The following is a 16,979-nucleotide window of genomic DNA, read 5'->3' as shown; positions in this document are numbered from 1 at the left end:
AAAAAGCTACAGTACTTTCTATTTGCTAGTAAATAGTTGTCACAGCAGCACAAAGCATGCCCATGTCACATTGCTCTTTGTTTCTCTGAGAATTTACACCCTGTGCCCACACCTGGTGCTGAGCTGGATGCTGAGTGCTCCACAGTGTCCTGTGTTCCCTCAATGTTCTCCTTGTTCTCTGCCTGTTTCTTCAGTGTTCTTGTTTTGGAGGGAAGCATGGGTAAGCGGGGCAGGTAAGGAACGATGGATGAGGACGAGGCTGTTCTTCCAAGCTCCTCTGCTACCTCTGCAAGGAAAAATGGGGAATAATCAAAACAGAGACTAGCAAAGGAAGAGGGGAAAAAAAACCCAAAACTGAGTCTTTCCTGGAAACACAGACTGGCAGGAAGAGATCCATGACTGAGAAATACATAATTTATGGATTTAATCTTTGTTCAAGTCTAGAGGTATTCAGGGTCAGATGTTTTTCCTAACCATTTCAAACTCATTTACATCTTTATAAATTCAGCCAAAAGGAAAAAAAGTAGTGGTAGGATCTGTACAAAGGGTCTATTAAAGGCTGCTCAAGAGCTAAAGGCAGCACTGGATGCATTTGCCTGTTTTCAATCAAGGTGCCTCCTACTGATGCACCCCAAAGTTGTATCCTCCCTGGAATCTGGGTCTATGTTGCTTTTCTTGAGGCAAAGCACTGCATCCCCCCAGATGAAGAAATGACGATTACATGCCAACAATAGGTCAACAAAAAGAAAAAAAAAAAAAAAAAACAGAAAAAACCCTTCTGGTCACACCCATCTTGGCATTTGTGTGCCACTGGATGTGTCTATTATAGATCCTCATTGGTAAAATTCCATTTGGTGTGTCTTCTCTGAAGAAGAGAAGTTGATGGATCAGTTGCATATTTAATTTTAAAATTGAGCAGAATGCTCTGACATTTCTGCTCGTCTGCTGAATAGTATCACATTCCTCACCACTATTTACCTCCTGGTAGATTATATTTCAGACTTGAGCTGCACAGATTTGCTCCTAGAAGTAGCTAAGCAGAAATCCAGAGATTAAAGCACACTTTGTTAGAAGTGGAGGCTGGTAGAATAATATTTCATGACCTAATTACTGCAGTCAGCAAGGGACTGTGATAGGCATGCATCTTTCTCTCTGTCCATCGCTTACTATTCCTCACTCTTCAGCCTGGAAAACAAGAGATTTCCTCTGACAGAGCAGACAATATTCTTTAAATCAGCTCTTTGGCATTTATTGCTCAAATGAAATGACACTGTTCCTTGCACTGGAACGTGTCTGAAATTTATTCAGTATTTGTGAAACAAGTAAGAAAACGCATTTATGCCAATTATTGGTAAAAGAATAAAAGATGAAGCTCCCATTTCAACCCCACTGCCAGCAGATGAGCCTTAAGGGCCCATCCATGAGACACAGCACTCTAGGGATAACCCCAGTGCTGTTTCAGGAATAAAACAACAGCAGCTCTCACCCTCCGAGATGCTCGAGTCGTGGAACATGGTTTCAAAAGCCTGGTGGGTCTCAGCAAAGGAAGGTCGGTCTGGTGGGTTCCACTTCCAGCCTGCAATGTCAGAAAGCAGAGTAAGACTCAATGCCTAAAACAGGGAGATGAATTTTTCTTCTGTCCAAGCAGACAGAAAGGATCAGACTCTGACCTACTGTTAAACAGGCTTTAGAGTCATTCACAGGTACTGACTCATGGCAGCAGTTAGTACCCTACTGTGTCCTCACAAAAAAATCATGAGAAGGAGGAACCAATTCTAGAAATCCCAGCTCTCTGCCAACTCTGCAGGTTATTCTGATCTCCCTATCCCCCTTTCTAAATTGTTTGGGCAAAGGACAATTCTGTATTTGCTACCCTGGCTGCTTGGACTGAACACATCTATCTGGTCACAGATAACTGAGTGTGTAAAGCTTCAGGCACCATCCTGCTCCCATGCTCTTAATACTGAATTTCAGCCAGACCCTTCCAAAAGGATGTGTGGAGCCCCTGGGGGAAAGAGGAGGGGATTGCCTTGATCCTAGATGGAGCTTGGGAAGTTACAGAAGAGTATCATGATGAAAAGTGTAATTTCTATAGATAGAAATCTGCACTAGAAGAATGCATTTTGAAAGCATTGTCTGCTGGTATCACCACAAGGTCTGGAAAGTGATTAAAGTGACTGGCATTCTGCTTGTTTTGCATTATGATTATATGAATTCCCAGCTTTTGGGCTTTTGTCAGTTTCCTTAAGGTTTTTTTAAGCAGCAATATCCTTCATCATTCCCCACCTTCTTTGTTTCATAAGTGAAGCCCACCCTAACTTTGGCATGCTGAGGATCAGGTATTGCTGTTAATTACAGAGCCCTCCCACCTTCCCACACTTTGTCCCCAAAAGTGAAAGAAGATACTCACATGCTCTCATCAGTTCATACACCTTGGGAGGGCACCCCTCTGGTTGCTCCATCCGATAGCCCTTTTCCAGCAGATCATACACCTGAGAGAGGTCAATGCCTGGGTATGGTGACATCCCATAAGTAGCAATTTCCCATAACAGCACCCCAAAGGCTGCAAAAGGAAGAAAATGAAATTCCTGGTCATAAGTCTGTCCTTTTGTTGTTCATTACGCTGTGGCCTTCACTGCAGCTTGAAGCAGCATAGTTTCCTTGTAGGTATTTCAGGCCAGTCTACGTGGAGACATCACATGCTAAAAATGTTACTGATTCATGAAGTTCTGGCCTGGCATGTGACCATCTTCACAAGGGTTTCTTTCCCAGGCCAGAAAGCAAGTTGTTGTCTGGGCTGGCAGAAAAAAACAAAATGAACAAGAAAAGGACACTGAAAATGAGTTTTCTTACCCCACACATCTGATTTGATTGAAAAGGTGTTGTAGGCCAGGCTCTCAGGAGCTGTCCATTTGATTGGGAACTTGGCCCCAGCATGGGCTGTGTAGGTATCACCAGTCATGAGTCGACTTAAGCCAAAGTCAGCCACCTTCACCACGTGGTTTTCTCCAACTAAGCAGTTCCGTGCTGCCAGGTCCCTGCACAAAGAAACAAAGGACACCACTGCAGCAGCAGCAGAGCTTCTGAATGCAGTTGTGGGGCCCTGCTTCCCTGGATCAGGAAATGCTCTCTGTATACAGCAGGTAGCAAGGTGAGCTTTGCCCTGAACAATGTCAGAAACTGAGTTGACTTATTCTTAGGAGCAATGAGGTAAATCTGGATTAGGATTAAATTTTTAAATTCTAATAAGTTTTCAGTAATGGTGTCTGATACAGTGCCAAATTTATGTTTCCTGAGGATAGGATGGGATTAGCAGCTCATCACACACTGATAACAGACTTATTGGATGGCTTTTTCTGCATTTAAACAGGACTTTGGATGGGCACTGTCTGCACGCAGGTGTTGCTGGCCGTTGGGCACAAGATTGCCATGAAAGTCCTGGGGAGAAGCTATTGCAAGACAGTACTGAAGCCAACACAGCCAATGGATAAGCCAGTGTGAATCCCAACCATGAAAGAAACCTCCCCAAAAGCTGGAATTCCCAGCCCATCATTCTGGTGGCCTGTTTATCACTGCAATCTGAAACTGTACCAGCTCAACATGACTTCACCCACCTGTGGATGAAGTTCTTCTTCTCCAGGTACTCCATGGCAGAGGAGATCTGGGTGGCCATGTAGAGCAGCACGACAGCGCTGACCTCCTCGCGGTTGCACTCGCGCAGGTAGTCCAGCAGGTTCCCGTAGGGCATGTACTCTGTCACAATGTAAAATGGGGGCTCCAAGGTGCACACACCTGCCAGGGAGGAGCAGGCAGCATGTGAATAAAGCTTCCCTTTCTCACCACTCTTCCTGATTTAACAGCCACTGATTTTTGTACCATTGCATTTTGTACCACTGAGTGCTCTTCTGGGAAAGTGAAGACTTCCATGTACAAGACCCAGGTCAGTGCAGCCCAAACTCAGGGCTTCTGTCTGCTTTTCTCTCCATGCACTTTATGGAGAGAGAAAAACATGTCTATAAAAGCACCACTATTTCTATCTAATATTCATGAAGCAGTAGTTCTGTTCTTTGAAAGGTTGCAGAACGAAAAAGGAGAATTATGAACACACAGTTTGCTTTTCTTCCCCCTTCTGCCTTCATAAAGCTGAAGAGTGGCCAACTGGAAGTAGGTACCTGTCAGCTGGCAAGATTTCCAGACTGAAATGTCACTACAGAGTAATGTGAAGCACTCCCATGTGCTGGGTAAGGAATCAGCACGGTGGGACCTGCTCCTAGAGCAGCATTCTCACACATTCCAGGGATGACTCCTTGCTACAGTCAGTGTACAAAGTATGTCAAGGCGGAGGAGGAGGGCAACAGGATACTCTTGTCACAGCTCTGGGATCCCCCCTGCAGCTCTTTACACATTCAGGAGTGAAGCACTGTGCATCAGAAAGAGCAAAAATGCAGCTCTCCGATGACAAAACTCTGAGTGGCTGCTCCTGGAACCAGACAGGGCTGGCACACACTTCATCTGTGCCCTTTTTAAAAAATGGGTACAGAACAGTTGCCGTTAGTAAAAACCTCCACATTCTTCACATTTCTCCTTTCATCCTAGGCTTGGCTTGACAGCTCTCCTTCTGAAAGTGCCAGAAATCCAGAGGCAATTAAACACTAGTAAAGGTTTAGGGTGTTTCCTCAAGAATCTTTGTGCATGTAGATTTAACAGCTATGCAAAGTATTTAATAATGATCATCATATCATGCATCTGCCAGTGAGACAACAGGGCAGAGTCACGATGTAAAGCCTGTGGATTTTTTCCAGTCCTTTTTCCTTTTTTCCAGAATTTTTCATTTCACTTTGAATTTTCTTACAATTTTTTCCTGTTCTCTCAGAAAAATAAGCCACAGAAAATGATTTTGTAAATCTGATTTAACAGAGCAGAGAAGGAATCTGAACCTGATCACTGAACCCTGGAGCATGTTTAAGGCCAAGGACACAAACCAGCAGGAGGATGATATTGCAAACTTTTATGTAATAGTCATGCCTCAACAGCAAAGTTGTCTACTAATGCAAGTGACTGTATTTGATGTTTTATTTAAAATTAGCGTCTCTTAGCTCCAGTATTACATAAAGCTGTCAAAAATACCACCCCATAACCTGACCTGATTCATAAAGTTATATAAATACAGAAAAGCTGCCACTGCATTTAAACCAGGCAAGTTTCTGCCAAAATGAAGACTAAGAACACAAACAGCAAAGCACTTCACTCACCTAACAACTGCACTAGATTTGGATGCTTGATCTCCTTCATCACAGCAGCTTCTTTCAAGAACTCTTCCACCTCCATGGTATCTTCCTAGACAGACAGAGAGGCAAAAGAAGGGAACATTTATCTTCATGACCAAGGTCTGCGTAACACCACACATCCTGGTTGAATATAAATGATGGCATCTTTGTCTCCATTCTGCCATTTTGGATTTTACCAAAGCAAACTGTAACAGCCCTGAACAGCTGCCTGGCTGTCCTGCAGACCCATCTGCAGTACCCTGGCAGGGCCAGGCTTGCTCATTTGGTAGCTGTTGTGGCTGGTGAGAGGAAGACTCTCAGGATCACTGACTTAGCTCCACTGTATAGCTATAAAACTTAACTTATTCAGGGGCCACTTAGAATTACAGTTGTTAATGTTGAAACAAACAAGGTTTTGAAAAGGAAGAGAAATGGAGAAGCTGAATTTTTTCAGGAGTGGAGGACAGCTTATAGAAGGTATTTTCTACATCTCTAATTTCTTAAAGCCTCCACAGCTCCTCTGGAGGAATGGAAGTTGAGTTTGTAACAATTTCTATTGGTCTGACCTGGACACGCAGTTCCTGCTGGGCCAAAATTCCTATTTGTTTCTAAGCCACGTGCACTGGTGTAAGTTTGATAGGGCGAGTTTGATTTGCAAAGCTACTCCCAAGCATGGATTTTATGCAGATCAGCACACTCCATTTTCTGATGTTTGTATGACAAGGTGCAGTTGAGAACATTACAATCTCCTTACTCATGTCATAAACAGTGACCAAATGAACAGTGCCTGGAATCTGAAAACTCACCTTTAACGTTTTCACAGCCACTGTGAGATTGTATTTCTTCCAGACCCCCACGTAGACCTCTCCGTACTGCCCTCCCCCGAGCTTGTGCTTCATGGTGATGTCGGTGCGCTCCATCTCCCACTTGTCATGGATGGGGGACACTCCATACACGGTGGGCTTATTGCACTTGGGTGCTGGGTAATGCAGAGTTGTCACCAGGCCATCTGCCACCGTCGAGTGATGGTGCACCAGCTCTGCCAGGGTGCTGAAACGGCTTTCTGCTGTCACATAGACCTGGTAAGCAAGAAACAGGAATCTGCTTAAATGAAGGCAGCTGGAAGTTTTCAGTAACGTTGGAAAACATTCTAATTTTTTAAAAACCTGAAAACCAGGACTGTAAAATATTTGCCTGTTGGGCAAATAACTATTAGTCTGTGGGATTTTTACCTGCAGAAGGCAACTACATATAAGCCATCACTTAAGAGCTATGCTGTTTCCCATCTCATGCTTTACAGGACTAGAAACTGGAATTCTTAGGTCTCTCAACACAACATGCCACTACTTAATCTTGGTTAAAAATGCTGATTTACCAAAGCTCTGCTGCTTCTACGAGGATCAGTGGAAGGCTACCCCCACCTCCAGCCACAGCTGCCTTGCTACCCAGCTACTTTCAGCTCAGACAAGAAGTGTCTGCACTTCTTCCAAAGTGCTGTTTGCAGAGTCACCATCAAACCCTTGGCACACTTGTTCTTTTATATTAATACTGGATCTGCAACTTGGGATTCTGCAAGGTGATATCTTCCCCTCCTCTCCCCACAGCATTGTCCAGAGGTGCTTACCTTGCCATCCGAGGTGGTGTTGATCCTGTAGTGGTAAACACGTCCTTCGTACCTGAGCGAGATGGACAGCTGCCCTGGGCTGCTCTCGCTCTCCCGCACCAGGAAGCTGCCATTGATGAGGCTGCTGAGCAGATACTCTGCTGCACTGCGGGACACCGGCCCGTGGTACCACGAGTGCTTCTCCAGGCTGTTCACTGGAGTGATGTAGTTGCTTGGTACCCAGCCCTGCCCATTCTTCGAACGTACCTCACTCCATTCACCATTCTGGTTGTAACCCAGGACTCGCAACTTCTCACCTGTGACCAGAATGAAAAACACAAAATAAGCACAGTGCAAGCTGTTGTACCTTCTTGAGGGAGAAACTCAGCATCGGTTGAGCCTGGGTTTGTAGTTTAACACAAGAAATCATCTTATAATTGAACCGCTACATATAAAGTATTCATGAAGCAAAGGCCCAGACAGAATACCTGAGATACTGTTCACTGAGATGAACTCAAAAAGCTTCTTGTACTCCAGCTTCTTAGACTAGTAAGACTTTATTTTCTTGGAGGAATGAGGTTTTTTTTCTTGAAGCTTTAAATTACATGTGATTTAACTGACCATGTACTGACCAGAATCAAAAAGTGTCTGTGCAAGCTTGAGTCTTGATTCTGCCCCCAGATGAAATTGCCGAGTTCTGTTACCATCTGTGATGTACCCATTTCCCTCTGCCCTTCCTCCAGCAGGTATCCCACTGTAGGGCCAGTGATGTGAGGAGCCTGGCACAGGAGTGGGCTGGACTGTGCCTGTCCCAGCAGAACTGCCCAGCAGGTGTCCCTCCAGCACCACGAGGGACGAGCTGTCTGCTTCCCACCACTGCTGCAGGGAATCACCTTCTCTAAATGCACTATTCCCATTCCTATCCAGGCAGGGATTCCATTTCCTGATTCCTGTTGCTAAGTTTCAAGCCCACAGCTGCTCTGCACTCCCAGTCTTACCTTTGGTGATGCTGAGTGTGTTGTCACCACTCGCTACAAAATCGTAAAGTGCAACAAAGAGATTGGGATCGCTCTCAGTGGCTCCAAGCAGGTTCTCCTTGGAGCTCCATCTGATGGCTTCGTTCAGTGCCTGGGGCTCGACGTCGCAGCCGTAGGGGCGGTGCAGGGCCTCTGAGGAAAGGACAGGACAGGCAATCACTTTGTGTACACCTCTCATCATGAAAGCAGGGAATGTCCTGAGGTGGAAGGGACCCACAAGGATCATCGAGTCCAACTTCTGGAGAAGGTGATTTAGCTGCTATAAGCCATGTATATAAAATTTATATTTAATATTTGCTATATATACTTTTTATTTATCTACATCTCTATTCAAGATTATTTAAGCCTTCATGGATTAAAAATAGGTGCACAATTAAAAGCACTTTTTAAAATTACATTAAGTAGTGGAGGAAATATTTCAATCACAAAATGTTATGTTTTGTCCTTATTGTTTCCGTGGTGGACACAGCCTGGACATGAAACCAACATGACAAATACAGGTAAGACTGAATTATGACACAAATCACATGTATAAGTTGGGATAGTAACAGGTTCAGTATTAACATGAATGACAGAGGTCTGCAACACATTTCAAGACTCTGTAAACAGAGGTGGAAGACTGACAGGAGCAGGGACAGAAGGCAGTACAGGTGATGCTGGGTATTTAGCAGCAGCACTTCTGTTTTGCTGTTTCAATGGACAACTGATGCAAACTTGTGACTACAAGGGAGTGGGGGGAGAAATCAGACATCTTTTAGCAATAAAAGAAAAAAGTCCCTACAATTCTTGTGATGATTAAAACTAATCTAAATCCACAGGGTTTAAGGAAGAACTGTATTAAGAAGCAAAACTCTGAACACTTCATGCTAGTGCTATGTCAAGACCGTCACTGGCTTTCAAACTCATGGATAGGTTTTCCAGGAACATGTAGTAGAGTAAATGTCAATATTAAGACAAGAAAGAGTGATAGTGTGGTTTCATAGATGAGGGCTGCTCAAGGGAACAAAAACATATGGAGGTGTAAAGTTATATACTTATTAAAGTTATATACTTTTTCTCTGTTGGCACAGATCTAAGCCCCTGTCCCAATATCTATTTCTGAATTCTCTAGTTGAACTTAAGAGAAATGTATACTGCAAAGAGATTTGATTTAATGCACTAAACATAACAAGTTCTTTCTAAAAAAATCTGAGGCTTTCTTTGCTTTACAGTCATTGGTCTGGCCCATTTCTGATGGGCTGAGAAGTCAGGCTCGGGATGTTTTTAAGCAGACACTGACAGAGAACATGTGTGTAGCTACACCCACCCCCTTCTCCACAGGCCCCTGAGATTTACACTCAGGTCTATAAGGCACTTGAAAAAGGAAAAAAGAGCTCAAATGCAGCACAGGACAGGAAAATTTGGAACCCAGTGAGATACAAATCAGGAAAAAGCCTGTGCCATGTAACAGGCACAGTAATATGCCAAATCTGTGTCACAGGACAGAGCTCAAGCCTGGAAAACGAGGACTAAGGGGGGTTTCCAGCCTGTAATGCAATTTTTAAACTGTATTGTGTAAGTGGTTGAGGTTTGTTCTGTTTCGATTTTAAATGTAGCTAAGTGGCTTTTGACTGCATTTCTGGTAATTATTCAGAATTCTATTGCTTGCATAACCTGTTCATCTTGCAATTACTTAATAAGCTAAAAGTAGCCTTCTGTCAAGGTTCTCCTAGCACAAAAAGAAGAGACTACAGACTAAGGCACCAAAATGTCAGTTCCTTGATTGCACTGCCTGCAGATGCAATATTTACATATATTTCTTATTCCTAACTCTCAACTGCAATTAGTTTTACAAGATATTAACCCATCGGACTGGAAGCTATCATGGAAAATAAGAAATCCCAATGCTCAGCCACCTACATTACAGCACAGCTGCCAACATCCCACTCTATTTTCTTGGGGCTGGATGTGTGCATACTAAGCTCCACGAAAGAACACCAGTTCCTAAATCCAGCTCTCTTTATGGTGTAAAAAAACCCATATTTAATTACATCATATATTCTTTATGCTCCTACAGTGATTTTTGTTATGAGTGTTTCAATGCTTTTAACAAAGTCAAATGTGCTGTATGAGAACCCTGACTTACACATCTCTGCTAGAGAGCAAACACAAAAGTAGGCAGTTTCCAAAAAATACCCAACTTTTCAGCTCCAAAATCCCTTAACAGTGTTAATTACCTTCTTACTTTCAATTGTGTATCTGCCAACCACTGAAAGGCTTTAAATAAAACGATAACATTTATTCTAAGCCAAAGAATCCTTTAAGTTTCTTTCTCCAGCCAGAAAAGCTCACACACTGAGCAACCAAGCCCTGCTCCACAGACAGCACAAAGTTGAGTATTTATCCATGCAGCCATGGATAGCCTGAAGCAGCCCAGGGCCAGCCAGCCCAGCTCCAGAGCTGCTGCAGGCAAGGTGAAGCCAGCAGAAATGCCAGGTTCTGTTCAGCACCAAGAGTTCTGCCCACATAGAAACGTGTGGGGCTGTGCTGGACTGGCAGTGGGGAGCCAAAGCAGATGTGGGACTCCTAGCACTTTCTTGGGAATGCCTGGGAGGCTGGCACAGGTTCTCATCACCCACTTGATGTACAAAAAAGCCAGCAGAAGTTAATGTTTGATGAGAAGCTTCAATCACTTAGTTACAGTGCTTACCTAAAAATCAAATGCTTTTAAGAGTTCACGTCTCACTAACTTCCTTTACTTTCATGTTGAAGTGACTTGAATGCTTAAATAACTGTAAAGGTTACCCAACATCTAAAGCAGTTTTTACCAGGATACAGAAGTATTTCTTCCATGACAGCCCATACAGTGTGGGACGTACACCACCCATCATAGAAGTGAAATATGATCATCACAGAGATAACAAAAGCATGTCACCAATGGTGCCCCTCCAGCTGAACAGTTTGTGAGCTCAGTCCACACCAAAAGTCAGGAAATGAGCTGGGAAATTCCATTTTATATCAGCTCCTTTTCAAGGCTAACCATAAATCTTATATTATCACTTTAATTTCCTATGCAATGGAAAACTTACATCATCACTTAGTGAACAAGTAATACACAGTCACACAAGGAGGTTATGCTTCATCCATCTCCTTCCTTTTCTTTATTCCCACAATACAATTTGCTTCTCTCCGGATATGAAAGCTTTCCTATCCAGCCACCATGTAAGGGGTGTTTTGTCCCCCACCCTTGCTGCAAACACTCCAATTACCAATCTCTTTGGTCTCAGAGCAGGAGGTAGAATATGCTAAATTTTAAATTTCAGAGTTACATTAAGTACTGAAGTGGTCTCTATTTCTGAAATACTGTGTTAACTGCTCGTAGAAAATAAGCATTTCACTAATCCTAAAATCCCAATAAAAGCTAGCAGTCTTACACCTGCCTGTGGCTGGCCCTTATACTATAAGACAAAGACAGACTTGAAAGGAGCTCATCCTCCTTGAAGCACTTGGAAAAACACAGGAAAGGGACAGGACAGGATTACACCCCCGAGCATCCTACCTGTGAAGCTCATGCTGGGCTCGGAGCCACCCTCGCCGAGGCAGCAGAGCAGCCTGCCCTCCTTGCCATAGCTGCTGGACTGGAAGAGGACTGTCCCCACACTCATGCCGTGCTTCCCAGAGAGCAAGGAGGCTGCTTGGCACCACAAGTCCTGGGCTGAGCACAAGGGCTCCACACACAGCAGCCGCTGCTCACAAGGCCGGGGCCAAGGGGAAAGGAAGCGCTGCCGGGCTGGCAGAGCAGAGACTGGGAAAATCAGGCCCTGGGCTAACTGGTTATTAACTGGATGGGAGGGTGGAGCTTTCCAGGGACTGCTGAACACACAGAGGATGTGGGGACTGCACTGCAAGTTGAAACAACTTTGAGATGAGCTGGAGAGACAGAGTTTTGTTCCACTACGAGTTAGGTAACAAAGTGTTTGGGAAGAAAGCAAACAGTTTCCTTGGAGAAATTCCTTTGCACAAATTACAAAACAGATCACCCATTAAGGGGACCGCCCAGATTGATTCACTTTTCCACTCCACATACCACTGCTGGAGCACTACTTAGGGGAATCAACAGGAAAGGATGCTGGTGAAAATCCACATCTTGGAGAGGTACAAACACTGAGCACATGAATGCTCTTGGATGTGTCAGGAACTCAGACACAGAGAGCAAGGCCAGGACAGTGCACCCAGTCTGAGCTGCACATTTGTTGATTTAATAACACTTGGGACAGTTTCCACAAGGGCTCCAACAAATTACCTCTCAAAACCCCCAGATTTGTTGATGAATTCTTTAAAACCTCTGGTTTTCTAGTAGAGATGCCCTGTGGCAGGACAGGCTCCTCCTGCCAGGTGGCCATGGAAGGGTTAACAAACCAGCATTCCCCATGGCAGTCTCACACCCGAGGGTAGTGGGTCTGCAGAGGGGTATAAAAGGGAGCAGGGAAAGGGAAATCTGTCGTTTAGGCTTTTGTAGGGGGGGAGGACTTGCTGCAGTCCAGTGAGGCAAGAAAACAGCACTTCCATGATCTGTGACCTTCACCATTCTGTGAGAGGGGCAGCTGCACCGTGTGATGATGATTCAAACCAGACTAAAGGTAAGCAAGCAGGCTTATTCTAAATGTCTGTGTTTTGTAAGGCTGTGAATGTAGAAAAAGAGTATATAGAACTGTGGAGATGCTGTGATGATGAGGAGTTGCCTTTCTCACATTGATTCTGACAAGAGTCATCTTCCCTGCAACCAACACCTGTTTATTTGTGGAAAACTTAACTAGGCAAAGAATTAACTTAGGACACCTGAATACTGCTGTTCCTGAAGTTCTGACAAGGGGGTGACCTAGTTTCTTCCTCTTCCAAAACCAAGCTCAGTGAATCCTGCAGCATGCTACCCAGGGGTCAGAGGTTGAGACACCTTTACTTAAGAGCTCCTAGGCTTTCTCTCTGTTCCTCTTTGTTTTGCTTCTTGCAGTTCACTGTTCTCTCAGCTTGCATTTGCTCCAAGTACTCTGAATTACACTGGCATTTGTACTCAGCTTAGTATATCTGTTAATACACAAAGAATAATCAGAATTTGTGGAGAAAGCCAGCACAGCTTCAGAAAAACATGGATGAGCTCTGTGACAACCACCCTCACCTAAAATGGGACCAGGAAAGGGCAAGCTATGTATGGATTTGTGGCTAGATTAGTCTCAGCTGTGACAGTCACTAACCTTAGCTAAAATAACACATTTACTTCTTAGTTAAAGTACAAGGGATGAGTAATTGGTATTTTGAACAAAGAAGGATTAGCAGGAAGTTAAGTTGGATTAATAATGTATTTTGCACATATCCCTACTTACCCTATCAATTTTAGCCTCTGTCAGAAGGTCTGTAGCCAAAGCCTAATGGCTGGCTGGTGTGTTAAGAGCTCCCAATGGGAATCATGTAGTTGCCAGCACTGACATTACTGGTGAGAAACATTTTTCTCTAAGTCTCCTGCAGCAGAGTAACTTTGTGCCTACACTCTTTCCAGGCACCCTCCTGAAGGTGTTCTCCAGTAGAAAGGACACAGAGTACACAGCAGTTCATAGGGTCCTGTCAAATGCACCCAGCCAGAATAAAATCAAGCATCCTTCTGCCTTCTAAATAGGCATTCTCTCTCTTAAAACTGACTTTCTTAGATAGACATTTTACACAACAGGCCATCACTTTGACACCTGCATCCACCACATCTGCATCCTGTTCCTGTGCTCTTCACAGTAAGTGCATGACATAAAATCTTAATTCTGGTATATTCAACTTCCTCAGTGGAAGAATCCACCTTTCAGGCACTGCAGTTCTTCCCAGCTCTTTACCCTATTCCCTGTGGTGCCCTTCAAAGCTGTTTCCTGAGAGTAGCTACCCTTCCTGTACAACTTAAGTCATCCATTTAGAAGCATTTTTCTAGTTCTTCCAGCAGTAGGGAAAAGTTGAATTAAAGGAAATCTTGCTGACTATGCTACTTTGTAATGTATAGTTCAGGGAGCTTCTAAAAAACTTGCTATACACTGAATTTCAATGTCTCTTAATCAAAGAAAAGAATGTATTAATGAAAATACAGCCCTGAAATTGATTTGGTGTTGTTTGCCATAGGCCAAAGTGACTGGTTTGTCAATGGAAGGAGAGAGACAAGGAGTTTTATAGGGTAAATACTGGTGATTGCATACAGTCTTAATCTGATATATTATACAACAAAACCCACAGGGTGTAGACTTGTGTGTATTTTTTTCACATAGGGACAACACAAACGCAAAGCCACCAAGATCCCTGCATATGCCACATATTTTATTTTCACTCTTGAGTCCTTGAACTAAACACCAATAAATTAGCTATGATGCTGTTTTTCAGACAGACTCATTTTATTTGCCTGCTTTTAAGACTATCAAAGAACAGGCACTGGCCATCAACTCACAGAAAGCAGGACATCAGGTACCTAATGAGTGCTGGTATAATTGGTATTTTCCACTGCACCTTCAAAATATACATCCCATTACACCACTGGACCTTCAGATCTTTAACTGGCTTCTTAGTGGGAGGATTTCTGCCTTAATGAATACAAGGAAACAAAACAGATAACACAGCAGCAAGTGGGTTTCCTATTTTGCTGACATGATTGGAACAGTATCAAGTTCTACAGCAGCTTTGTTTCTGAAGCCAAGTCTCAGTGCTTCCTGCTAACCAAAAATACTCAAGACAAGCTTACATACTGAAAAGCAACCAGCACTGCACAGGCCAAGTTTCTGCTGTCTAATAATGTGGTAGTATTGAAGCAGACCTATGAACTTCCTTTACCCTATAACAGACTGCAGCCTTTACCTAAATGGACCACCTAGTCTTTCTGCAGACATCTTTGTGGCCGTGCAAAACACCAGTTTGAAGGGGTCAGACAGCTCACATATGGCCTTGGTAAAATGTAGGCACTAACTAAATGCCATTCCTAGGTGTTCCTCTCCTGCAAGCAACCAGACTCTTAATAATGTGGTTTGCTAGAGCCAAGCACAGGCCCATAGTTAGTCCTTGGGCCTCCCACAGAGTGGGGCAAGGTTTAAGTATTGTAAACAACCCACTGAGGAAAGCCAAGAAATACAGCTCCAAGCCAAGAACTTGGGATGGGCAAGGAGTAGGTTTCTATTTATGGTACCAGGCTGGGAGAGACAGAAAGGGAGGAGATTTCAGAGTCAGTGACAAAATTGCATCATGAACAGCTCACATGATATAAAAAGAAGCATTTCAAGTTGGCAGCACTGTCATACCTCAATTATCAAAATATATCTGACATAGATAAAAGTGGTCTTTGGTTTCAGGTGAGAAATACATGGAGAAAGAGGTCTCTATATGCTTCACCTCTTGCAATAAGATTAATTTTGCAACATAATGAAGTGCTGATATGAAACAGGGGTTAAAGTGGTGGGTCTTTGCCTAGAAGAGGGGCTTCCTGGCTAGCTTAATACAAAAATCCACGGGAAAACAAGGTATTGGGAATTGGTGTTACTGAATCTAATTGGTAAAAGGAGAGAGAGAGATATCGATCTCAATTGATTTAGTTCCACCAATGTATAAAGAATTCAAGACATTGTCTATCTACCTGAACATTACAAGGGGTTAGCTGCGTTAAGATTTTAGACAAACTACCTGTCTTCTGTGTCCCTGGTATCAGTTATCCCCTCCCTTTGTTATTAATGCAATCAAAGGTGTCCCTCAGCCCATTTCTTTGCTTAGATGCCACTGACACATTTCTCCCATTATCAACATAATGCAGTGCTTTCTTATTTCTTCCTCAACTAATTTCTGGTGAAGTAGCTTTTTGTTGCAGAATCCAGTATGAAGCAAATCAAGCTTAAACTCACAAGCCTTTATTTGAAAGTCTTCATTCCTTGAAACCAAGATGCATAAATTTCTTCATAGATCAAAGTATAGGCTGTGACTGAACCAGCTACAGAAGCATTTGGTAGCTCTGCTGTTTTAAGAGAGAATTTTGAAGTAGATTCTGGCTCTCGTCACCTCTAACATTTTCACAGATTTCTGTCAGGAAAGCAATTCTTGTAAGTGCAGCCAGCAAAATGATGCAGGGGTTTAGAAGCATTTAAAAAGCCCTTTAGGGTGAGGTACCCATGTGAGCACAAGAGAGCTGGGCCTAACAGCTGTTAGAAGGTACAACAGATGTATCTTGGCACAGGTACTGGGAATGGTCAGAAGCACCAGACCAGACACAGTTCAAACCTGACTTCTTTAAATGGGCCTCTGGGTGAGGAACCAAAACCCAACAGCACAGCAGATAAGGAAAAAATCTTTTCCTTTTCTGAAGAGAGATTTTAATGTAATTAAAATTAAATACAAAGAGGTTCTTAGAAGAAAAATCTACAAATGTAACCCTTTTGCAAAATCCTGAATACTGTATCCAAGTGTTTGTTCCCTTAATTCCCAAAGATTTGCTCAGCTCCTATAGAGCCAGTCAGCTTTGCAACTGCAAGAGTTTAGAAACAAGCAGAGACCAGCAAGTGTAAATGCTCTGTATCACATACCTCCTTCCATTGAGTACTGAAGCTCCAGTCTCTCTTCCTCTGAATGCTGCCCACAGCAGACAGCAACTATTCCCACAATGTCAGCTTTAGGGGAAGGAGTGCTATGAAGGGACACAGATTTCAAAGGTAACTGGGAAACTGTAGATCAAAAGTGTGTTTGACATTCTTCCTCTGTCCTGGCAAGTTCCAGTAAACCTCTCCAGTGTGAAGGGTGAGGAGGATTAGGTCACCCAGTCCTGCTCCAGGAAAGGTGGGATGGCCAAACACACGACAGCTTACAGCAAGTCGTTTTGCACTTATTAAAATCAGTACCTTGGGAGAGAAGTTGCTTAATGGGGATTACACTTCACTGCAACAGAATTCCTGGGGAGTTGCTAGTACTGGCCACATCAAAGCCAGATATTATCTACTTCTAAGCAAATCAAATGGGTACTTATTTACTCACAGTGTAACACAAACACTTGAAGTGAGAGCTCTTCTGCAAAAAGGCTACTTGAGCAATCACAGCTCA

The 16,979-nt window shown here is 43.5% G+C and overlaps 1 protein-coding gene across 3 annotated transcripts in view; it reads right to left on the bottom strand.

Moving 5' to 3' along the window:
- ABL2 (ABL proto-oncogene 2, non-receptor tyrosine kinase) overlaps positions 1 to 16,979 on the bottom strand; it is a 44,635-nt gene that overhangs the window by 6,846 nt on the left and 20,810 nt on the right. For 2 of the 3 annotated variants that reach the window (XM_030279586.4, XM_030279587.4), the window contains exons 2-10: positions 7,869 to 8,039; positions 6,892 to 7,187; positions 6,074 to 6,346; positions 5,253 to 5,337; positions 3,615 to 3,792; positions 2,854 to 3,038; positions 2,411 to 2,563; positions 1,487 to 1,576; positions 113 to 286 (exon numbers count right to left, since the gene is read on the bottom strand). In XM_030279586.4, the coding sequence (XP_030135446.4) occupies positions 113 to 286; positions 1,487 to 1,576; positions 2,411 to 2,563; positions 2,854 to 3,038; positions 3,615 to 3,792; positions 5,253 to 5,337; positions 6,074 to 6,346; positions 6,892 to 7,187; positions 7,869 to 8,039 (1,605 nt within the window). Of the gene's footprint in view, positions 1 to 112; positions 287 to 1,486; positions 1,577 to 2,410; positions 2,564 to 2,853; positions 3,039 to 3,614; positions 3,793 to 5,252; positions 5,338 to 6,073; positions 6,347 to 6,891; positions 7,188 to 7,868; positions 8,040 to 11,445; positions 15,911 to 16,979 lie in introns of those variants that run through there. The other variant, XM_012575417.5, reaches the window with a different exon arrangement.

This window comes from Taeniopygia guttata, chromosome 8, assembly GCF_048771995.1.
Source record: "Taeniopygia guttata chromosome 8, bTaeGut7.mat, whole genome shotgun sequence".
NCBI classification, from domain to species: Eukaryota; Metazoa; Chordata; class Aves; order Passeriformes; family Estrildidae; genus Taeniopygia; species Taeniopygia guttata.
Note: the sequence above shows the minus strand (reverse complement) of the source record. Positions and strands in the feature narration are given on the sequence as shown.